Raw genomic sequence first — 24,456 nt, 5'->3', positions numbered from 1 at the left:
CTGGACGTAGCGAGTGGAAGGAACACGTTATTCCAACCAGTTCCTTTCCCCTCCATCAGGCGCCCCGGCTGGCCAGGGGGAGGCAGTTTAGAGACCAGGATTACTGCATGTTTTTTGTGAGGGTACCTAAAAAATTATATATTCCTGTTTTTGGTTGTTTCAGTGGCCTCATGTAGTCCCATAACTATGTCATCTCTCGACACAGCACCACTGCCCTAAACATGTAGTTGTTGTTAGTAGGAATAAACACAGAAGCACCCGGTGGTGGTGGTGCCCCCCAGAGTCAAAAACGAATCATTTCAGCCCACCCGCCTTTTTTAATTTTAACAAAATGGGTTCCCAGATTGCTATAATACAAACCAAAAAAACGAATGGCAGAGAGGGGTAGGCCTTCTTTTCTTCTTCTTCTTTGACCCGTGGGAGAGTTGGACTATATTGTGTATATACTGTATAAACTGCTTTTAATTCAATCCTTTCATGTGATGATAAGGCGTTGATAAAGCTGACCATAGTTTAGCTGGTTGTCTCTTCAAGGTCAGGCAGGGAGGGAGGCAGGGAGGGAGGCAGGCAGGGAGGGAGGCAGGGAGGGAGGCAGGCAGGGAGGGAGGCAGGGAGGCGGGGAGGGAGGGAGGGAGGCAGGGAGGCAGGGAGGCAGGGAGGGAGGCAGGCAGGGAGGCAGAGAGGGAGGCAGGGAGGGAGGGGGGGAGGGAGGGAGGGAGGCAGGGAGGCAGGGAGGCAGGGAGGGAGGCAGGGAGGGAGGCAGGCAGGGAGGCAGGCAGGGAGGGAGGGAGGGAGGGAGGGAGGGAGGGAGGGAGGGAGGGAGGCAGGGAGGCAGGGAGGGAGGCAGGGAGGGAGGCAGGCAGGGAGGCAGGGAGGGAGGCAGGCAGGGAGGCAGGGAGGGAGGCAGGGAGGGAGGGAGGGAGGCAGGCAGGGAGGCAGGGAGGCAGGGAGAGAGGCAGGGAGGGAGGGAGGGAGGGAGGCAGGGAGGGAGGCAGGGAGGGAGGCAGGGAGGGAGGCAGGGAGAGAGGGAGGGAGGCAGGGAGGCAGGGAGGGAGGGAGGGAGGCAGGCAGGGAGGCAGGGAGGGAGGCAGGGAGAGAGGGAGGGAGGCAGGGAGGGAGGGAGGGAGGGAGGCAGGGAGGCAGGGAGGCAGACAGGCAGGCAGACAGACAGACAGACAGACAGACAGACAGACAGACAGCACAACAGAACATACAGGAGATAAAGATAAAGTGCAATTCCAGCAAGTATGCAGTGAACAAAAACTGCTAAACTGTCCAGCTATGCTGCACTTTGGCTGACCTCAGACTCCTGGCTGATGTTCTGTACATGGTAGGCTATACATTTATAGTCGAAGACTATACTTTGAGAGTGTTTTATCAGCTTAATATGTTAATGGAGGTCTGTTCCACTATTCTATTGCAAATCACAGTCAATTGTTTTTTCACCAAATCCTGTGGGCTTGTGTGTGTGCATGTGCATGTGTGTGTGTGCGTGCGTGCGTGCGTGCGTGCGTGCGTGCGTGCGTGCGTGCGTGCGTGCGTACATGTGCAACTGCACACGTGCGTGTGTGTCTGTTCTGAATCAGCACCCTGCATATTTGGGATTTTATGACTGCAGCTAATCTGGTATTCCATCAGTATTTTTCTTCATATTTTCCCTCCTTCTCCTCCTCCTCCTCCTCTCACACGCCTGCAGTTTTATGCGTGCATGTAATGCTCATATGGACCATAATCCCAGAGATTCAGCTGTGGGTTCAAATTCAAAACGGATCAGCTTATCTTTTTAACTGCTAGAAAGAAGTATATTTGTTTTCTAAGTAAAGGCGTCTCAGGAGTGTTGTTCTGCAGAGAGGATCATGGGGGGATGTGTTCAGCTTCTCCTCCTGGCGCTGGTTGTCCTCAAAGCTGCGTCTCTCACCCTGGCTGTAAGTATCAGTGACAGTGATAAGTACTCGGATTAATGTTTAGTTTGTCTTTAGTACAAGTATAGCATTAATACCACAATGCAAGTAGAACCACTCTGGCACATAGTTGGGTCGTTTACAGCAGTGCCGTGACTGCGGAGAGCAAAGGTCCGTTTCTCAATGGATCTAGGAGGGTTATTAAACTAATTGAGGCCCTCGTGTACCTCGCACAAATGCGGGGAAAATTCACGAGAGCCTCAAATCCAGCATTAGTTTTGCACAAAAAACACTGCTTGGGCTAAAAACAGCCATAGCCGTCATCACAAATGTGATGAGGTCAGCACATTTGAGCACATTTGGGCAAGTGGCTATGGCCGTTTTTATCCCAAGGAGTGTTTTTTGTGCACAACTAATGCTTGGAATGGATTCAGAATCATGAAAACCCCCTAGTTTGACACGTCACGTGCTACTGAAAGCAGAGTGAATTTGAGTTAATTTTGCCTTATTGTGCCTTAACAGGTTTTTGATGGTGGCCATATGGATTTGGGGCTCTCATGAATTTTCCCTGCATTTTTGCAAGGTACCTGGAGGTACCTCAATGTGTTTAATAACCCTCCTAGATGACACATCCATTGACAATTTACAATTTAGGCATTTAGCAGACGCTCTTAATCCAGAGCGATTTACATTAAGCAAGAACAAAAGGCATGGGAATACATCACATATATAAAAAGCATTTATCATGAAACATGCGTAAGCTAAGAACGTAGCTAGAACATATCTATATAATGACACTGTACATATAAACTATACATATATACTATACTATGCTGTACATATATACTATGAAGTGTTATATGACTACATACAATGCAATTATTGTGCTGTCTACATAACATGCTATAAGTCTGTATCAAATGCTATCTAAGTCTAAAAAGTGCTGTCTAAGGGGGTAGGGTAAGTGCTATGGGCCATGGTGGAGTCTGAAAAGGTGGGTTTTCAGACTCCGGCGGAAGATTGGGAGTGATGCTGCAGTTCTGACTGCAACAGGGAGTGCATTCCACAGTTTTGGAGCCAGAAGGGAGAAGAGTTTGGGACGTGTGGAGCGTTGTCCCGGCGTTTTTAGTGAGGGTACTTCCAGCTTCCCTGCATTGGCTGATCTGAGTGCGTGGGAGGGTTTGTAGGGTTCAATCATACTTGCAAGATATGGGGGGGCCATACCTTTGGTTGCTTTAAATGCCAGCATCAGAGTTTTGTATTCTGTGCGGGCAGCGACCGGAGCCAGTGGAGGGAGCGGAGCAGGGGGGAGACATGAGAGAATTTTGGCTGGTTGAAGACCAAGCGAGCTGCGGCATTTTGGATCAGTTGGAGAGGCTTAAGTGCACATGCCGGTAGGCCAGTAAGGAGATGTGGTGTGGGCGGAGGGCTGGGAGGGTACAGAGCCAATCAAGTACTGTATATTAGTTCTCTAAGTATACAGAATGTAAGTGTCTAATCTTTGAAAAAATCAGACCAGTCTGAAGTGAGTGGTGCAACAGTGCCCCCTGTTGGTACTCTAAACATAGGGACGGACATAGGGACATAGGGACGGACATAGGGACATAGGGACATAGGGACGGACATATGGACATAGGGACGGACATAGGGACATAGGGACATAGGGACATTGCTGTTCCTCGGAGTGGTTGCACCACTCAAAATCTCACGTCTTCTGTCTACTCTACTACTGTTCAATAAGTATAGAGCGTCGCAGTCCCGCCTCCTACCCTGGACCAGGAAATGAAACCCAATGCATTTTCCTCATAGACATTTCTTAAAGTATTTATTTAAAGACGGTTACGCCGCGGACAAAGCCAACTCGAGTCGTGACAACTCATGACAACACAAACAATATTTTGGACCAAACAAATAATTAGAAAGAAGAAAAAAACGGCAGGTTACAACACTTTTTTTGTTGTTTTTCTTCTTTGTAATTATTTGGTCCAAAATATTGTTTGTGTTGTCATGAGTTGTCACGACTCGAGTTGGCTTTGTCCGCGGCGTAACCGTCTTTAAATAAATACTTTAAGAAATGTCTATGGGAAAAATGCATTGGGTTTCATTACCCGGTCCAGGGTAGGAGGCGGGACTGTGACGCTCTATAGGCATGCATTGTATGTCTTAAATCTCAAGTACAGAATATAGTTAAGATTACATGGTTTTGTAGCAGCAATAACAACAATAAAAACAGAAACATATAATTAAGGAATCACCGTTTCCATAATCAACATTATATTCCTGTTGGTAGAACCTCTGATTTGATTTATTTTGATTGCTACAATCGATAACAAGACACTATGCAGCAGTCCACAAGTAGGTCTGTGCGTGCGTGCGTGCGTGTATGACTATGTGTCGATTTTAATTTCATGAATCGAAGTATATCTAAATGAAAACCGCAACATTGACTATGTATCGTATCGTTTTGCAATGCAGATAATCGGTATCGAATCGTTTTGCTAAGCAAAGAATCGATTGTATCAATACTACATTTTTGTGCGTGGTATTTAGCAATTTTTAGAAGAAAAAAGAAAAATATGGGGTTTAATTACTTAGTTTCAAATAATGTCAATGTATTTTTTTAAATAGTTACTGTATCGATTTCAAAGCATTGATTCGTATCGTATCGCCATAATGAACCAATATCGTCCATGTATCGCATCGTCAACCATGTATCGTGATACGTATCGTATCGCTGTCAATTCTAAGAAAAGATCCTGTGTTAGACGGCCCACTGCTGTCCAGTCGCTCGTTGCGTTAGATTTAATCATGCCTCCCGTTGTTGTTGATCGCCGTTACAGTGTTTTGGCCACATCCGGTATAACCTCCGGTCCGTCGGTAAAAGTGCTCCGTTGCTATAAATCGCTTGGCCGCTCTGATTTAATGGATTCAATTACCCCGGGCAATCGGAGTGTTAAAATGTATGGTTACACCGCTACTGTGTGCAGGCCGTGTCGGAGCGCTGTGCGGAGGAGCTGTCTACTGTCTCTACTGTCTCTACTGTCTCTACTGTCTCTACTGTCTCTGCTGTCTCTACTGTCTCTACTGTCTCTGCTGTCTCTACTGTCTCTACTGTCTCTACTGTCTCTACTGTCTCTACTGTCTCGTGTCTCTACTGTCTCTACTGTCTCTACTGTCTCTACTGTCTCTGCTGTCTCTGCTGTCTCTACTGTCTCTACTGTCTCTACTGTGTGCAGGCCGTGTCGGAGCGCTGTGCGGAGGAGCTGTCTCTACTGTCTCTACTGTCTCTACTGTCTCTACTGTCTCTACTGTCTCTACTGTCTCTACTGTCTCTACTGTCTCTGCTGTCTCTACTGTGTGCAGGCCGTGTCGGAGCGCTGTGCGGAGGAGCTGTCTCGTCTCAGAGAGCAGGAGAAGCTCCTCAAGAGCAAAGTGCTGAAGCAGGAGATCCTGCTCCACCGACTGCAGCTGCTCAACCAGCCCCGCCCCCACAAGACGGCAGCCAACCAGGAGCCGCCGCCGTTGTCGCCTGACGATGACCACACCCACAAGACCGCAGCCAACCAGGAGCCGCCGCCGTTGTCGCCTGATGATGACCACACCCACAAGACTGCAGCCAACCAGGAGCCGCTGCCCCCTGATGACCACACCCAGCACAGAGGTACGGCCACACCCCCAGCACAGTGATGTGATGTCTCTCCCCGAAACCCAAACAATAGCAAAAAATTATCATTACAAATCACACCTCTGTGTGTGTGCGCGTGCGTGTGCCCGTCAGATTGCTCGCAGGTGTTCCAGTCTGGCTCCAGGTCCAGTGGGGTGTACGCTGTCACGCCACAAGGGGGCAGTGCTGCTCCAGTCTCCGTCTACTGTGACATGAGTGACGGTGGTGGCTGGACCTTGGTACAGAGACGCGTCGACGGGACCGAGAGCTTCAACAGGTGCGTAAGCAGTGGTGGAAAAAGTACTCAATTGTTTTACTTAAGTAAAAGTACCAATACTGCAATTTAGAACTACTTTGTTACAAGTAAAAGTACGGAATTGAAAATGTACTTGAGTAAAAGTACAAAAGTATCGGCAGCAACTGCCTACCTGTCATAATTTATGATGATGTATAATGATAAGAGCGGGTGTGATTATTCTTTTTACTATTTTGAAAAAAATATTTGTGAATAGTCAAAATAGCCAATCAAAAGAGTACATCAAGTACACTATAGTAACTAAAGTTTTCAAATAATTGTATTGGAGTAAAAGTACAATATATTTGCATCTAAAATGTAGTGGAGCAGAAGTAAGTAATTACTGAAAGTGTGAAATACTCCAGTACAGTAAAGTACAAGTAGCTCTAAATTGTACTGTACCTACGTACAGTACTTAAGCACAATTTACAATTTAGGCATTTAGCAGACGCTCTTAATCCAGAGTGATTTACATTAAGCAAGAACAAAAACATGGCAATACATCACATACATAAAAAGTAGTTATCATGAAATATGCGTAAGCTAAGAACGTAACAGTGGAATATCTATATAATGAAACTATAGGCTACATATAAACTATACATACTATACTATACATATATACTATAAAGTGCTATGACTACATCAAAATGCAATTCTAGTGCTGTCTACGTAACATGCCTGTCTGTATACAAATGCTATCTAAGTGTACACAAAGTGCTATCTAAGTGTACACAAAGTGCTATCTAAGGGTACACAAAGTGCTATCTAAGGTTACACAAAGTGCTATCTAAGTGTACACAAAGTGTTATCTAAGTGTACACAAAGTGCTATCTAAGTGTACACAAAGTGCTATCTAAGGGTACACAAAGTGCTATCTAAGTGTACACAAAGTGCTATCTAAGTGTACACAAAGTGCTATCTAAGTGTACACAAAGTGCTATCTAAGTGTACACAAAGTGCTATCTAAGTGTACACAAAGTGCTATCTAAGTGTACACAAAGTGCTATCTAAGGGTACACAAAGTGCTATCTAAGTGTACACAAAGTGCTATCTAAGTGTACACAAAGTGCTATCTAAGTGTACACAAAGTGCTATCTAAGTGTACACAAAGTGCTATCTAAGTGTACACAAAGTGCTATCTAAGTGTACACAAAGTGCTATCTAAGTGTACACAAAGTGCTATCTAAGTGTACACAAAGTGCTATCTAAGGTTACACAAAGTGCTATCTAAGTGTACACAAAGTGCTATCTAAGTGTACACAAAGTGCTATCTAAGTGTACACAAAGTGCTATCTAAGTGTACACAAAGTGCTATCTAAGTGTACACAAAGTGCTATCTAAGTGTACACAAAGTGCTATCTAAGTGTACACAAAGTGCTATCTAAGTGTACACAAAGTGCTATCTAAGTGTACACAAAGTGCTATCTAAGTGTACACAAAGTGCTATCTAAGTGTACACAAAGTGCTATCTAAGTGTACACAAAGTGCTATCTAAGTGTACACAAAGTGCTATCTAAGTGTACACAAAGTGCTATCTAAGTGTACACAAAGTGCTATCTAAGTGTACACAAAGTGCTATCTAAGGGTACACAAAGTGCTATCTAAGTGTACACAAAGTGCTATCTAAGTGTACACAAAGTGCTATCTAAGTGTACACAAAGTGCTATCTAAGTGTACACAAAGTGCTATCTAAGTGTACACAAAGTGCTATCTAAGTGTACACAAAGTGCTATCTAAGTGTACACAAAGTGCTATCTAAGGTTACACAAAGTGCTATCTAAGTGTACACAAAGTGCTATCTAAGGGTACACAAAGTGCTATCTAAGGGTACACAAAGTGCTATCTAAGGGTACACAAAGTGCTATCTAAGGGTACACAAAGTGCTATCTAAGGGTACACAAAGTGCTATCTAAGGTTACACAAAGTGCTATCTAAGGGTACACAAAGTGCTATCTAAGGGTACACAAAGTGCTATCTAAGTGTACACAAAGTGCTATCTAAGTGTACACAAAGTGCTATCTAAGTGTACACAAAGTGCTATCTAAGTGTACACAAAGTGCTATCTAAGTGTACACAAAGTGCTATCTAAGTGTACACAAAGTGCTATCTAAGTGTACACAAAGTGCTATCTAAGTGTACACAAAGTGCTATCTAAGTGTACACAAAGTGCTATCTAAGTGTACACAAAGTGCTATCTAAGTGTACACAAAGTGCTATCTAAGTGTACACAAAGTGCTATCTAAGTGTACACAAAGTGCTATCTAAGTGTACACAAAGTGCTATCTAAGTGTACACAAAGTGCTATCTAAGTGTACACAAAGTGCTATCTAAGTGTACACAAAGTGCTATCTAAGTGTACACAAAGTGCTATCTAAGTGTACACAAAGTGCTATCTAAGTGTACACAAAGTGCTATCTAAGTGTACACAAAGTGCTATCTAAGTGTACACAAAGTGCTATCTAAGTGTACACAAAGTGCTATCTAAGGGTACACAAAGTGCTATCTAAGTGTACACAAAGTGCTATCTAAGTGTACACAAAGTGCTATCTAAGTGTACACAAAGTGCTATCTAAGTGTACACAAAGTGCTATCTAAGTGTACACAAAGTGCTATCTAAGTGTACACAAAGTGCTATCTAAGTGTACACAAAGTGCTATCTAAGTGTACACAAAGTGCTATCTAAGGGTACACAAAGTGCTATCTAAGTGTACACAAAGTGCTATCTAAGTGTACACAAAGTGCTATCTAAGGGTACACAAAGTGCTATCTAAGTGTACACAAAGTGCTATCTAAGTGTACACAAAGTGCTATCTAAGTGTACACAAAGTGCTATCTAAGGGTACACAAAGTGCTATCTAAGTGTACACAAAGTGCTATCTAAGGGTACACAAAGTGCTATCTAAGGTTACACAAAGTGCTATCTAAGGGTACACAAAGTGCTATCTAAGGGTACACAAAGTGCTATCTAAGTGTACACAAAGTGCTATCTAAGTGTACACAAAGTGCTATCTAAGTGTACACAAAGTGCTATCTAAGTGTACACAAAGTGCTATCTAAGTGTACACAAAGTGCTATCTAAGTGTACACAAAGTGCTATCTAAGTGTACACAAAGTGCTATCTAAGTGTACACAAAGTGCTATCTAAGTGTACACAAAGTGCTATCTAAGGTTACACAAAGTGCTATCTAAGTGTACACAAAGTGCTATCTAAGGGTACACAAAGTGCTATCTAAGGTTACACAAAGTGCTATCTAAGGTTACACAAAGTGCTATCTAAGGGTACACAAAGTGCTATCTAAGTGTACACAAAGTGCTATCTAAGTGTACACAAAGTGCTATCTAAGTGTACACAAAGTGCTATCTAAGTGTACACAAAGTGCTATCTAAGTGTACACAAAGTGCTATCTAAGGGTACACAAAGTGCTATCTAAGGGTACACAAAGTGCTATCTAAGTGTACACAAAGTGCTATCTAAGTGTACACAAAGTGCTATCTAAGGTTACACAAAGTGCTATCTAAGTGTACACAAAGTGCTATCTAAGGGTACACAAAGTGCTATCTAAGGGTACACAAAGTGCTATCTAAGTGTACACAAAGTGCTATCTAAGTGTACACAAAGTGCTATCTAAGGGTACACAAAGTGCTATCTAAGTGTACACAAAGTGCTATCTAAGGGTACACAAAGTGCTATCTAAGGGTACACAAAGTGCTATCTAAGTGTACACAAAGTGCTATCTAAGTGTACACAAAGTGCTATCTAAGGGTACACAAAGTGCTATCTAAGTGTACACAAAGTGCTATCTAAGTGTACACAAAGTGCTATCTAAGGGTACACAAAGTGCTATCTAAGTGTACACAAAGTGCTATCTAAGTGTACACAAAGTGCTATCTAAGGGTACACAAAGTGCTATCTAAGTGTACACAAAGTGCTATCTAAGTGTACACAAAGTGCTATCTAAGTGTACACAAAGTGCTATCTAAGGGTACACAAAGTGCTATCTAAGGGTACACAAAGTGCTATCTAAGTGTACACAAAGTGCTATCTAAGGGTACACAAAGTGCTATCTAAGTGTACACAAAGTGCTATCTAAGTGTACACAAAGTGCTATCTAAGTGTACACAAAGTGCTATCTAAGGGTACACAAAGTGCTATCTAAGTGTACACAAAGTGCTATCTAAGGGTACACAAAGTGCTATCTAAGTGTACACAAAGTGCTATCTAAGTGTACACAAAGTGCTATCTAAGGGTACACAAAGTGCTATCTAAGTGTACACAAAGTGCTATCTAAGTGTACACAAAGTGCTATCTAAGGGTACACAAAGTGCTATCTAAGTGTACACAAAGTGCTATCTAAGTGTACACAAAGTGCTATCTAAGGGTACACAAAGTGCTATCTAAGTGTACACAAAGTGCTATCTAAGGGTACACAAAGTGCTATCTAAGGGTACACAAAGTGCTATCTAAGTGTACACAAAGTGCTATCTAAGTGTACACAAAGTGCTATCTAAGGGTACACAAAGTGCTATCTAAGTGTACACAAAGTGCTATCTAAGTGTACACAAAGTGCTATCTAAGGGTACACAAAGTGCTATCTAAGTGTACACAAAGTGCTATCTAAGTGTACACAAAGTGCTATCTAAGGGTACACAAAGTGCTATCTAAGTGTACACAAAGTGCTATCTAAGTGTACACAAAGTGCTATCTAAGTGTACACAAAGTGCTATCTAAGGGTACACAAAGTGCTATCTAAGGGTACACAAAGTGCTATCTAAGTGTACACAAAGTGCTATCTAAGGGTACACAAAGTGCTATCTAAGTGTACACAAAGTGCTATCTAAGTGTACACAAAGTGCTATCTAAGTGTACACAAAGTGCTATCTAAGGGTACACAAAGTGCTATCTAAGTGTACACAAAGTGCTATCTAAGGGTACACAAAGTGCTATCTAAGTGTACACAAAGTGCTATCTAAGTGTACACAAAGTGCTATCTAAGGGTACACAAAGTGCTATCTAAGTGTACACAAAGTGCTATCTAAGTGTACACAAAGTGCTATCTAAGGGTACACAAAGTGCTATCTAAGTGTACACAAAGTGCTATCTAAGTGTACACAAAGTGCTATCTAAGTGTACACAAAGTGCTATCTAAGGGTACACAAAGTGCTATCTAAGGGTACACAAAGTGCTATCTAAGGGTACACAAAGTGCTATCTAAGTGTACACAAAGTGCTATCTAAGGGTACACAAAGTGCTATCTAAGGGTACACAAAGTGCTATCTAAGTGTACACAAAGTGCTATCTAAGGGTACACAAAGTGCTATCTAAGTGTACACAAAGTGCTATCTAAGTGTACACAAAGTGCTATCTAAGGGTACACAAAGTGCTATCTAAGGGTACACAAAGTGCTATCTAAGGGTACACAAAGTGCTATCTAAGTGTACACAAAGTGCTATCTAAGGGTACACAAAGTGCTATCTAAGGGTACACAAAGTGCTATCTAAGTGTACACAAAGTGCTATCTAAGGGTACACAAAGTGCTATCTAAGTGTACACAAAGTGCTATCTAAGTGTACACAAAGTGCTATCTAAGGGTACACAAAGTGCTATCTAAGTGTACACAAAGTGCTATCTAAGGGTACACAAAGTGCTATCTAAGTGTACACAAAGTGCTATCTAAGGGTACACAAAGTGCTATCTAAGGGTACACAAAGTGCTATCTAAGGGTACACAAAGTGCTATCTAAGGGTACACAAAGTGCTATCTAAGTGTACACAAAGTGCTATCTAAGTGTACACAAAGTGCTATCTAAGTGTACACAAAGTGCTATCTAAGGGTACACAAAGTGCTATCTAAGGGTACACAAAGTGCTATCTAAGGGTACACAAAGTGCTATCTAAGGGTACACAAAGTGCTATCTAAGTGTACACAAAGTGCTATCTAAGTGTACACAAAGTGCTATCTAAGTGTACACAAAGTGCTATCTAAGGGTACACAAAGTGCTATCTAAGTGTACACAAAGTGCTATCTAAGTGTACACAAAGTGCTATCTAAGTGTACACAAAGTGCTATCTAAGGGTACACAAAGTGCTATCTAAGGGTACACAAAGTGCTATCTAAGGGTACACAAAGTGCTATCTAAGTGTACACAAAGTGCTATCTAAGGGTACACAAAGTGCTATCTAAGTGTACACAAAGTGCTATCTAAGGGTACACAAAGTGCTATCTAAGTGTACACAAAGTGCTATCTAAGTGTACACAAAGTGCTATCTAAGGGTACACAAAGTGCTATCTAAGTGTACACAAAGTGCTATCTAAGGGTACACAAAGTGCTATCTAAGTGTACACAAAGTGCTATCTAAGGGTACACAAAGTGCTATCTAAGGGTACACAAAGTGCTATCTAAGGGTACACAAAGTGCTATCTAAGGGTACACAAAGTGCTATCTAAGTGTACACAAAGTGCTATCTAAGTGTACACAAAGTGCTATCTAAGGGTACACAAAGTGCTATCTAAGGGTACACAAAGTGCTATCTAAGGGTACACAAAGTGCTATCTAAGGGTACACAAAGTGCTATCTAAGTGTACACAAAGTGCTATCTAAGTGTACACAAAGTGCTATCTAAGTGTACACAAAGTGCTATCTAAGGGTACACAAAGTGCTATCTAAGTGTACACAAAGTGCTATCTAAGTGTACACAAAGTGCTATCTAAGGGTACACAAAGTGCTATCTAAGTGTACACAAAGTGCTATCTAAGTGTACACAAAGTGCTATCTAAGGGTACACAAAGTGCTATCTAAGGGTACACAAAGTGCTATCTAAGGGTACACAAAGTGCTATCTAAGGTTACACAAAGTGCTATCTAAGTGTACACAAAGTGCTATCTAAGGGTACACAAAGTGCTATCTAAGGGTACACAAAGTGCTATCTAAGGGTACACAAAGTGCTATCTAAGGGTACACAAAGTGCTATCTAAGGTTACACAAAGTGCTATCTAAGGGTACACAAAGTGCTATCTAAGGGTACACAAAGTGCTATCTAAGTGTACACAAAGTGCTATCTAAGTGTACACAAAGTGCTATCTAAGGGTACACAAAGTGCTATCTAAGGGTACACAAAGTGCTATCTAAGGGTACACAAAGTGCTATCTAAGGTTACACAAAGTGCTATCTAAGGGTACACAAAGTGCTATCTAAGGTTACACAAAGTGCTATCTAAGGGTACACAAAGTGCTATCTAAGGGTACACAAAGTGCTATCTAAGGGTACACAAAGTGCTATCTAAGGTTACACAAAGTGCTATCTAAGGTTACACAAAGTGCTATCTAAGGGTACACAAAGTGCTATCTAAGGGTACACAAAGTGCTATCTAAGTGTACACAAAGTGCTATCTAAGGTTACACAAAGTGCTATCTAAGGTTACACAAAGTGCTATCTAAGGGTACACAAAGTGCTATCTAAGGTTACACAAAGTGCTATCTAAGGGTACACAAAGTGCTATCTAAGGGTACACAAAGTGCTATCTAAGGGTACACAAAGTGCTATCTAAGGGTACACAAAGTGCTATCTAAGGGTACACAAAGTGCTATCTAAGGTTACACAAAGTGCTATCTAAGTGTACACAAAGTGCTATCTAAGGGTACACAAAGTGCTATCTAAGGGTACACAAAGTGCTATCTAAGGGTACACAAAGTGCTATCTAAGGGTACACAAAGTGCTATCTAAGGTTACACAAAGTGCTATCTAAGGGTACACAAAGTGCTATCTAAGGGTACACAAAGTGCTATCTAAGTGTACACAAAGTGCTATCTAAGTGTACACAAAGTGCTATCTAAGGGTACACAAAGTGCTATCTAAGGGTACACAAAGTGCTATCTAAGGGTACACAAAGTGCTATCTAAGGTTACACAAAGTGCTATCTAAGGGTACACAAAGTGCTATCTAAGGTTACACAAAGTGCTATCTAAGGGTACACAAAGTGCTATCTAAGGGTACACAAAGTGCTATCTAAGGGTACACAAAGTGCTATCTAAGGTTACACAAAGTGCTATCTAAGGTTACACAAAGTGCTATCTAAGGTTACACAAAGTGCTATCTAAGGGTACACAAAGTGCTATCTAAGGGTACACAAAGTGCTATCTAAGTGTACACAAAGTGCTATCTAAGGTTACACAAAGTGCTATCTAAGGTTACACAAAGTGCTATCTAAGGGTACACAAAGTGCTATCTAAGGTTACACAAAGTGCTATCTAAGGGTACACAAAGTGCTATCTAAGGGTACACAAAGTGCTATCTAAGGGTACACAAAGTGCTATCTAAGGGTACACAAAGTGCTATCTAAGGGTACACAAAGTGCTATCTAAGGGTACACAAAGTGCTATCTAAGGGTACACAAAGTGCTATCTAAGGGTACACAAAGTGCTATCTAAGTGTACACAAAGTGCTATCTAAGGGTACACAAAGTGCTATCTAAGGGTACACAAAGTGCTATCTAAGGGTACACAAAGTGCTATCTAAGGGTACACAAAGTGCTATCTAAGGGTACACAAAGTGCTATCTAAGGGTACACAAAGTGCTATCTAAGTGTACACAAAGTGCTATCTAAGGGTACACAAAGTGCTATCTAAGGGTACACAAAGTGCTATCTAAGGGGCTAAAGTAATTATGCAATTAGTTACTTTCCACCACTGCATTTAATCCAAACAGAATTAAAGGTGTGAATTTGAGAAGTGTTTTAATAGTGTCTCCCCTGAATGTCAAGGTGCAACATATTAGCCTGGCTAATAAGCCAGACTAATATCACACAACACTGTCGCGGTATATTAATGGCTCCACTTGGATTTCATTTCCCGGGGGGCGGGTTCAAACATTTTCTCTTTGACGCAATTGGTCAGAGCTACTGTCAGTCAAAAGTCTCAAGCATTGAACGTCACTGTACCAAAGCCCGCCCATATTGCATACCGTGTCCCGATTGGTCCGACCTGTTCTCGGTTGTAGGAAAGAGGCGTGCTACTGAGCCTCGCCAGACCGTAATCCGCTGGTAGGCAATTTTGTTTTGCCAACGGCTGATTCGGTCTGGTTTATTAACCAGGCTAGCAACATATGGCACTGCAAGATGTGATTAAATGTTTTATTATTTTACGCGTTGTTGGCTTTACAGAGAACAACATTACTACAGAAAATCAAATTGTATCTGCTGAACACTTCCCCCTCTTTCTTTCTCTCTTTCTTTCTTTCTTTCTTTCTTTCTTTCTTTCTTTCTCTTTTTCTGTCTCTTTTTCTGTCTTCCCGCTCAGGTCGTGGGCTGAATACCGGTCGGGTTTCGGGGACAGCCGTTCAGAGTTCTGGGTGGGGAATGACAACCTGCACCACCTCACCGCACAAGGTCCGACTTCAGGACGCCATTATTGTGGCCAAAATAAATGTGATTGATGGACTGAATACTTTATTAGACAGAAATGTAAAACAGCACGAGGTACAGTCAGACATTAAGGCTAAAAGGCTCCATTGTGGTCATGTTTTAATTAGCAATATCTTTATAAAATAATTCAAAACTCTTTGTTAACCACGTTCACCCTAGCCTCGGAAACTCAGGCGTTTTGATTTCCAGAGAGAGAAAAAAAAGTCTGGGGCCGAGTCCACTTCAATAGGCCTATTTCACAGCCCCCTTTCCACGCCCCCTTCCGGTAGCTAGTGGTGTCATTTAACATTAGCATTTACACGTTTTTTTCTCTGGAGAATCTAAGTACATTTCCTAATGTAAAAATGTGACAGACCAATATTATTATGAAGCAAACAAGATGGTAAATCAGCTCGAACAGATAGAACAAACCTTACCTTGAGAAAACAAAAGTTGTAGACTTCTTAAATGACCTCTGTTAACATGTAGTGTCTATGGAGTGACGTCACGCTATCGCCACTAGCCCCGAAAGGGGGCGGGGACATTCTGTGAGATAGGCCTATTCGGCATAGAGTAGCGCAAACGTTGATCACTCTCTGCTGATTTCTGATCGTCTGCACCTTTGTTAAATTGACGCACACATGCACACACACACACACACACACACACACACACACACACACACACACACACACACACACACACACACTCCTCTCTCTCACTCTGTCGCTCTAATTAATTAGTCTCATGTCGCGCAGCTGCGTCTAGATTCTTCCGGTGGATCGTGCCGGGAGCTGTCCTATGCCATAGAATGCATAGGTGGACCCCAGGCTACTTTCACCCTAACATCCATACATGAAGTGAAAAATAGCAGATCAACAAGCTCACAACGCTGTGAGCTTTCAAACTGCTATTTTTGGGGTGATCGCGGATCCTTGTACTGTATGTCGCCAACTCAGGTTAAATGGTAAATGGTGCATTTATATAGCGCCTTTATCCAAGGCGCTTTACATAGATTGTGCATTACATTCACCCATTCACACACACACATTCATACACCGATGGCGGCGGATACCATGCAAGGCACCAACCAGCACATCAGGAGCAATTAGGGGTTCAGTGTCTTGCTCAAGGACACTTTGACAGCAACTCTGGGGGAGCCCGGGTTCGAACAGGCAACCTTGCGGTTACCATCCGGCCACTCTACCCCTGAGCCACCGCCGCCCAGGTTGAGTGCATGCTAGACAAAATGGGCCCTTCGCTAAACCACTCCCCAAAAGCCATTGTCCCATGCTAATCCAAATAGTTTAGCAACCGTTGCTAAGGTGGCATATGCTCAGGAATGCTTCCGTCACCTCATATAGCTGTCAGTGTTAATTTGGCCTGGCTGTGTTGTCGATTGATTGATTGAAAAATGTATTAACAGTTTGCAGAATTACAGTACATTTCAAGCACAAACTCAATACAAAGGCTGTTAACTGTGAGTGGACGACCCAATTAAGCATTACACTTGTTTCCAATAGGGTCCACCATGTTCAAATCATCAAAAACATTTAGAGACGTACAAATAGACACTTCTATATAGACAATGGACAGAACAGGAATTCATCATAAAGGAGGTAAAAAGGGAAAAGAAACATATACAGTGAGGGAAAAAAAGGGGTGGGCGGTGGGGGGGATTCACGTTCAGCTCCGTTAATTTGTTTGTTTTCCTTGGAGGAGCTGCGTTGGGTCCCCAAGTCGGCTCCGTGGCCGTACCTTGAGTTGGCTGTGTGGCCGCGACCATCTCTTGTGTACACACACACAGCTTAAAGATGGAGTGCCATGATTTTTTTCACACCCTAAAGCATGATCATCAGGTCTTATTGTTATATAAGGAGGAAAAAAGTGTACAGTATTCGTTAAAATGTGGTTTTTATGTGTGCACGCCCACCAGTTCATTAAGTATGCCTGGTCTGCCTGGTGGGTGGTGATGGGTGGCGATCCACATGAACTGAAGCCGCACCCACCCAATTTGACTGTCAAGGGTTCAGCCTCCAGGAAGAAACCCTAAATACAAAGGGAATACATCATTGCACATAACAACCACACCAATGGTTCTAATGGAGTACTGTCACCTCTTAAACACATGAACAATTGGAAAAAGTACAACCATCACGGCACTCCATCTTTAATGTCGGGAAAGTTGCAGTACACGACTCACCCACTAGGTGACGGCAATAATACACATTCTTCTTACCGTGCATTACATGAAAACTCCTGTTGGACGTTAAAGTTCATTGAGTTGGATACGGTTCCTCCCTCTAACATTTCCTCGTATTTGTATGTAGTTTATTGGAATAATGACATGCACATTTTTCCAGTGCATAATAGCCTATGCTGTAGGCCTTGTTGCTACTGAAACGACCGATTATTTACATGGTGAAATCTTTCTTTTTTTTTACCTTTTATTTATTGCTTTTGACAAAATGAGGTACAAACAGGTACAGTATAATTCACTTCATGTCAAAAGTACATTTTTTTCTTTTTTCCCTTTGTGCTCTTACACTCCTAGGTGAAATCCTAGCTCTGGTCCATAGCGTTGCATTTTGAATGCAGACCAGCCTCTCTCTCGTCTTTAGCGTAAATAAAAAGAAAGTTTTTGCTACTCACCAAAACAAAGGCGAGTTGTGTCATTAGAACGCTTACCTTTCTTAGTGGGAGCACTCTGAGCCCCCCACCACACGTAGAAACGGTACTTTTTGGCCAAAAGGGGATTTTGTTTCCACCGGAAAAAAAATACTTTTAGTTAATGACACAACCCACCTTTGTTTTGGTGAGTAGCAATAACGTTCTTTTTATTTACGCTAAAGACGAGAGGCTGGTCTGCATTCATGCGAGCGGCGGAAGTTGAGAGTAACATAGCTCTAAATGCAACGCATTAGAGCTATGGACCAGAGCTAGTGAAATCCCCATCATTTAACATGCATCGCAATGGGTGAGAAGCACAGCTTGTCTGGCAGAGTGGAGTGGGACTTAGCGAAGGGTCCTTCTCAGCGTGCAAATGTCTCCTTCTACAGGTGACAATGTGTAAATGTGTAAATGTCGCCCCCTGTAGGGGACTACGTTCTAAGGATCCACCTGGAGGACTTTGAAGGAAACCAGCGTTACGCTGAATACAAGAACTTCACAGTGGCCAATGAGGAGGTAGGATGAACTTCACAGTGGCCAATGAGGAGGTAGGATGAACTTCACAGTGGCCAATGGGGAGGTAGGATGAACTTCACAGTGGCCAATGAGGAGGTAGGATGAACTTCACAGTGGCCAATGGGGAGGTAGGATGAACTTCACAGTGGACAATGGGGAGGTAGGATGAACTTCACAGTGGCCAATGAGGAGGTAGGATGAACTTTACAGTGGCCAATGGGGAGGTAGGATGAACTTCACAGTGGCCAATGAGGAGGTAGGATGAACTTCACAGTGGCCAATGGGGAGGTAGGATGAACTTCACAGTGGCCAATGAGGAGGTAGGATGAACTTCACAGTGGCCAATGAGGAGGTAGGATGAACTTTACAGTGGCCAATGGATTGAATTTTTAATTGTACTTAAGTACAGTGCATGAGTACAACAAGTCCAGGAGGCGAATCCGGGACCTATGGATCCGATTGGGACCTATGGATCCGATTGGGACCTATGGATCTGACGTTACCATTCGGTAAGAGCCAGGCTCGATAGCAAGCAGCAACGCAGCACCGTGTAGCCTACACTGTCCAATAAATAGCCTAAACTCCGTAGCCAAAAAGGCAATTCAGATTTACTCTGATTCTACCCACCCTCTTCGCCTTGAATTTGACTTGTAGCATTGATTACAATTGCATGAAGCATCATTTTTGAGCGGTGCCTAACCGCTCCAATGACTGCAGGACGCGTGTTTACGTATGTCTGTATAAAGATAAAGAATAAAAATACAACTTTATTGTCCATTAAACTTTGACACAAAATGGAAATTTGTGTTTGGCACACACCGACAGTGGGTTTACAACAATGAAAACAACAGTGGCTGTTGAGGATTAGGTGGTGGAACTAGTTCCGTTGAGGATTAGGTGGTGGAACTAGTTCTGTTGAGGATTAGGTGGTGGAACTAGTTCTGTTGAGGATTAGGTGGTGGAACTAGTTCTGTTGAGGATTAGGTGGTGGAACTAGTTCTGTTGAGGATTAGGTGGTGGAACTAGTTCTGTTGAGGATTAGGTGGTGGAACTAGTTCTGTTGAGGATTAGGTGGTGGAACTAGTTCTGTTGAGGATTAGGTGGTGGAACTAGTTATGTTGAGGATTAGGTGGTGGAACTAGTTATGTTGAGGATTAGGTGGTGGAACTAGTTCTGTTGAGGATTAGGTGGTGGAACTAGTTCTGTTGAGGATTAGGTGGTGGAACTAGTTCTTCTTTGCTAATGGCATTCTAAGGGCCGATTCATACTCCTATTTTAGAGCCAAATAAAAGTCGGTTCGGCGCTGTAGAGCCTACAATGTGACGTCATTTGAGGTTCGGGGGGGGCGGGTACCGTCCTAAAGTCGGCTCTTCGGTGCTACTGAAAATTTCTGACGAGCCTAAATCATTTCGGCACTACAGCGCCGAAACAGCGGTAAAATAGGAGTATGAATCGGCCCTAAGGGTGGGATTCACTCAGTTTTATTCAAACTGTTCCCGAACACGATTGCCTGGTCCCTGTTGCATGGCCATGATTCACATTGCCCTTGATTCTTCCACGCCCGAGTACACTTGTCTTGTCTCTTGAATACAGTTCGTGAGCAAGCGATCTGAAAAGCCAACGTCCGCTGAGCTGCTGAATCTGTCTTGAGAGAGATTAGTGATAAAGTACCAAGGCAGTGGATCACTGCTGGGACGTACAGGCCAAAGGAAACAGGCTGTCTTATCTCAGTAGCAGCCACTGTAATCTAACCCTCCCCTCTCCTCTAGACTACTGCAATGCCATGTACTCTGGGCTCACCAAAAAAGCAATAGCTCGCCTACAAATGGTACAGAATTCTGCAGCGAGACTGCTAACAAACACGAAGAGGCATGAACACATCACCCCTGTACTGGCATCCCTTCATTGGTTGCCAGTACATTTTAGAATTGATTTTAAAATTGTATTGACAACTTTTAAAGCTGTGCGAGGCCTGGCCCCGCCCCCTACCTACATCTCTGCCATGCTAAAGCCGTAACCCCCCGCGTACCCTCAGATCGGTGGGTAGGGGTCTCCTGACTCCCATGAAAACCAAACTAGTCACCATGGGTGACCGGGCGTTCGCAGCCAGGGCTCCATACTTGTGGAATGCCCTACCCAAGAACCTGAGGGACGCAACCTCAGTGGCTTTTTTTAAATCACTGTTAAAAACTCCTACTCTTAAAGTGAACGCGTATGGTGGCACCTGGAACTGGCATTTATGCTAACAGCTAGCCGCAATAAAAGAGTTACAGGAGAATTCAGTGATTTGAGTGATTTGGAAAAAAAACCCAGGTCCGCCCCGGTAACAAGATGTGCACATTCACACACTACAGTGGGGGGACACGCAACAGGCCAAAAGCACACATACCAAGGCCCGCCCCTGCTCGATCATGATTGGCGGAAGGCCCCTCTCTATCCTGATTGGATGAAAGCTGGGCCACCTAGCCAAAAATGAAACCTAAGGTTTTGTGACCCCCAGGGGTTAACTGGGGACAGAGAGGAACTCCTTATATCAGGGGTGGGCAACTTTGACAATGGAGAGGGCCACTATATTTCCACACTCACTCCCTATAGGGCCATATATTGCTGTCGTAGCAAAAATAGCCGATCTACAAGCTCAAAACGCGTCGCAGCGCGACGCGTTTTATTTTTGCTATGTTCAAATTGAAATCTTGAATTTTTGCTATTTTTTAATTGGAATCCTAAAAATTAACATTTTTATGTCATTTCAAATGCCTTTAATTATACTTGTGTTGAGCATTGAGCTACTAATTTAGACTGAAGTAATTAAAGCAGGTCATGTTTGCATGTTGTGGAATTGTAAACAGCTGAAACCAATATTATATCAGTATTGTGACATTAACCTGAGGGCCGCATTAAGTGAAGGTGGGGGCCGCATGTGGCCCCCGGGCCGCCAGTTGCCCACCCCTGCCTTATATGTTCTGCACACACACAGTAGGGAGGATTATCACAACAAAACAACAAAAGAAGTGATATTTGAATTAAGTGAAATCACTGAATATACCTTTAAGTGAATGCACTTATTTACGTTCCACCCCACTGCTCCCCTCCCCCTTTCTGTATAGGATCAGTACAGGCTGGCGTTCGGCGAGTTCTCGGGCACCGCGGGCGACGCGCTCTCTGCCAGCTACCAGCCTGGCGTGTCCGCGTGGGCCAGCCACCAGGGCATGGCCTTCAGCACCCACGACCGCGACAACGACCGCTACAGGGGCAGCTGTGCCCTGGAGGACCAGGGAGGATGGTGGTTCAACAGGTTGGTATAGCCACTTGCCCAAAATGTGCTGACCTCATCACAATTGTGCTGACCTCATCACAATTGTCATGATGTCTACGGCCGTTTTTAGCCCAAGGAGTGTTTTTTGTTCAAAACTAATGCTTGGAATGGATTCAGAATCATGAAACCCCCCTAGCTTGACATGCTACTTAAAGCCAAATCTGAAATGATGTTGTTCCAGGGACCTCCCAAACAAAGATTTGAGTTCGCTCGTTTGCACGTTCGCTCTGAAAGAATATACATTCAAAGATTTCCACACATTTTCAAGATTTTTCAAAAATAGCATCTACAAAGTGACACGCTACAAGCTTGTATAGCTGCTATTTAAATCTAGAATGACAGAAATACAGAGATATTTAACACTTATTTTAACCCAATAAGCCAACAGTCATTAAGACATGCGAATCCCTTGACCCCTTCGAAACCTACGGACGGCTCAAAAAAGAAGAAACTGGCCCCCGTAAAATCTGAATCCCCCCCACCCCTTTTTCCCCTCATGTTTTTTTCCCCTTTTTACCTGTTTTCGGCTATATAGTGTCTATTTGTATGTCTCTAAATGATATGATGAATTGAACATGGTGGACCCTCTTGTAAACAAGCGTAATAATGCTTTATGCTGTCGCCCGCAGTTAACAGTTTTGTACTGAGTTGTGCTTGAAATGTACTGTAATTCTCCAAACTGTTAATAAATACTTCAATCAATCAATCAATCAATCAGCAAATACCTTTACTGCTACTACTTTTATTTTAATTGCTATGTAACCAAATGGACCCTAACACTATAACCCATTCTGGGCGGGAACCCCTTTTGGTGTTTTAAGCATTATGTTATACTTTAACTATTGAAAAATAGCAGATCTACAAGCTCATAGCGCGAGTGCCGCGCTACGAGCTTGTCGATCTGCTATTTTTTGAATAATCTTGAAAATGTGGCGCAAATCTTTGAATACATATTCTTTCAGAGCGAACGTTTTTAACTCAAATCTTTGCTTCTGGGGAGGGTCCCTGGAAAAACATATTTTCACATGGGGGTCGGCGGCCAATTACATATATGTTTGGGGGTCCTTGACACTGACATAGACATAGGCATGAGGTTTTTCAGAAAACTGTCAGAATTTAGAAGGCATTTGTAGAACCGTCCTCAGGTCTTCAGTAGGCTATATGCCTCATGACTGTCTCCATTTGTAGAACCGTCCTCAGGTCTTCAGTAGGCTATATGCCTTCATGACTGTCTCCATTTGTAGAACCGTCCTCAGGTCTTCAGTAGGCTATATGCCTCATGACTGTCTCCATTTGTAGAACCGTCCTCAGGTCTTCAGTAGGCTATATGCCTCATGACTGTCTCCATTTGTAGAACCGTCCTCAGGTCTTCAGTAGGCTATATGCCTTCATGACTGTCTCCATTCATTTAGAAGGCATTTGTAGAACCGTCCTCAGGTCTTCAGTAGGCTATATGCCTTCATGACTGTCTCCATTCATTTAGAAGGCATTTGTAGAACCGTCCTCAGGTCTTCAGTAGGCTATATGCCTTCATGACTGTCTCCATTCCGGCCCGTATCGTATATAGGTGTCATTCAGCCCACCTGAACGGCGTCTACCACCGCGGGGGTCCCTACAGCGCGGCCACAGACGACGGGGTGGTGTGGTTCCCCTGGCGGGGGTGGTGGTACTCCCTGAAGACCACCGTCATGAAGATACGGCCGTCCCGCTTCAAGATGGACGCCGACCACGACCCCAACGCCGTCAAGAGAAACGTCACCCCCAGACCATGAAGCTTCGGTCTAATAAATAACCCCATTCTGGACGGAAGGGAACCCCTCTTGGTGTTTTAAGCTGTTTTAATGTTTATACTTTAGCTATTGAAAAAAATAGAAGATCTACAAGCTCGTAGCGCGCCACCGAGTGCCGCGCTACGAGCTTGTAGATCTGCTATTTTTTGGGGGAAATCGTGAAAATGTGGCCCAAATGTTTGAATATATATATTCTCAAATCTTTATTTCTGGAGGGTTCCCTGGAACGACATATTTTCAGATGTGGGTCGTGGACAATTACTTGTAATTTTCTGGAGTTCTTGACATGAAATATTGAGCACCACTGATTTAGAAACATGAGGTTTTTCAGAAAACTGTCAGGATTTAGAAGACTTTTTTTTTAATTTTCGAAGTCAGTCCTAAATGGGATAAAACCCCAAACCACACCAAAGGTTTGGAGACGGGACGAGACGTGATTTCAGCGTTAGGCGCGATTCATACTCCTATTTTAGAGCCGAATAAAAGTCGGTTCGGCTCCGTAGAGCCTACAATGTGACGTCATTTGAGGTTCGGGGGGGGGGGGGGGGGGGGGGGTATACCGTTCTAAAGTCGGCTCTTCGGTGCTACTGAAAATCTCTGACAGCGGTAAAATAGGAGTATGAATCGGCCCTTATAGAGCGTCGCAGTCCCGCCCCCTTTCATGACGACGCCAGGCCCAGGAAATTAATCCCAATGTATTTTCCCTCATAGACATTTCAAACAGTATTTATTTAAAGACCTTTTAAGCGTCGTACGAAGCCAACTCGAGTCGTGACAAATCACGATCAACAATCACAATATTTTGGACCAAAGAAATAATTTAAGTGTTGTAACCTTTTTTTCTACTTTCTAATTCTTTGTTTGGCCCAAAACATTGTGTTTATTGTCATGATTTGTCACGACAG

The 24,456-nt window shown here is 43.2% G+C and overlaps 1 protein-coding gene across 1 annotated transcript; it reads left to right on the top strand.

Annotated features, from left to right (window-relative positions):
- Window positions 1–1,842: 1,842 nt before the first annotated feature.
- Window positions 1,843–23,533, top strand: fgl1 (fibrinogen-like 1; the record flags this gene model as incomplete). The annotated part of the gene is made up of 7 exons (XM_079530284.1): window positions 1,843–1,925; window positions 5,265–5,562; window positions 5,680–5,842; window positions 15,156–15,244; window positions 18,357–18,445; window positions 21,553–21,740; window positions 23,329–23,533. The coding sequence occupies exons 1-7, from the start codon at window positions 1,857–1,859 to the stop codon at window positions 23,531–23,533; spliced, it is 1,101 nt and encodes a 366-aa protein (XP_079386410.1). The 5' UTR covers window positions 1,843–1,856.
- Between the last annotated feature and the right edge of the window lie 923 nt (window positions 23,534–24,456).

Source organism: Electrona antarctica (assembly GCF_951216825.1).
Source record: "Electrona antarctica genome assembly, chromosome: 19".
In the NCBI taxonomy this organism is placed as follows: Eukaryota; Metazoa; Chordata; class Actinopteri; order Myctophiformes; family Myctophidae; genus Electrona; species Electrona antarctica.
This window is presented reverse-complemented; position numbering and strand designations above follow the sequence as displayed.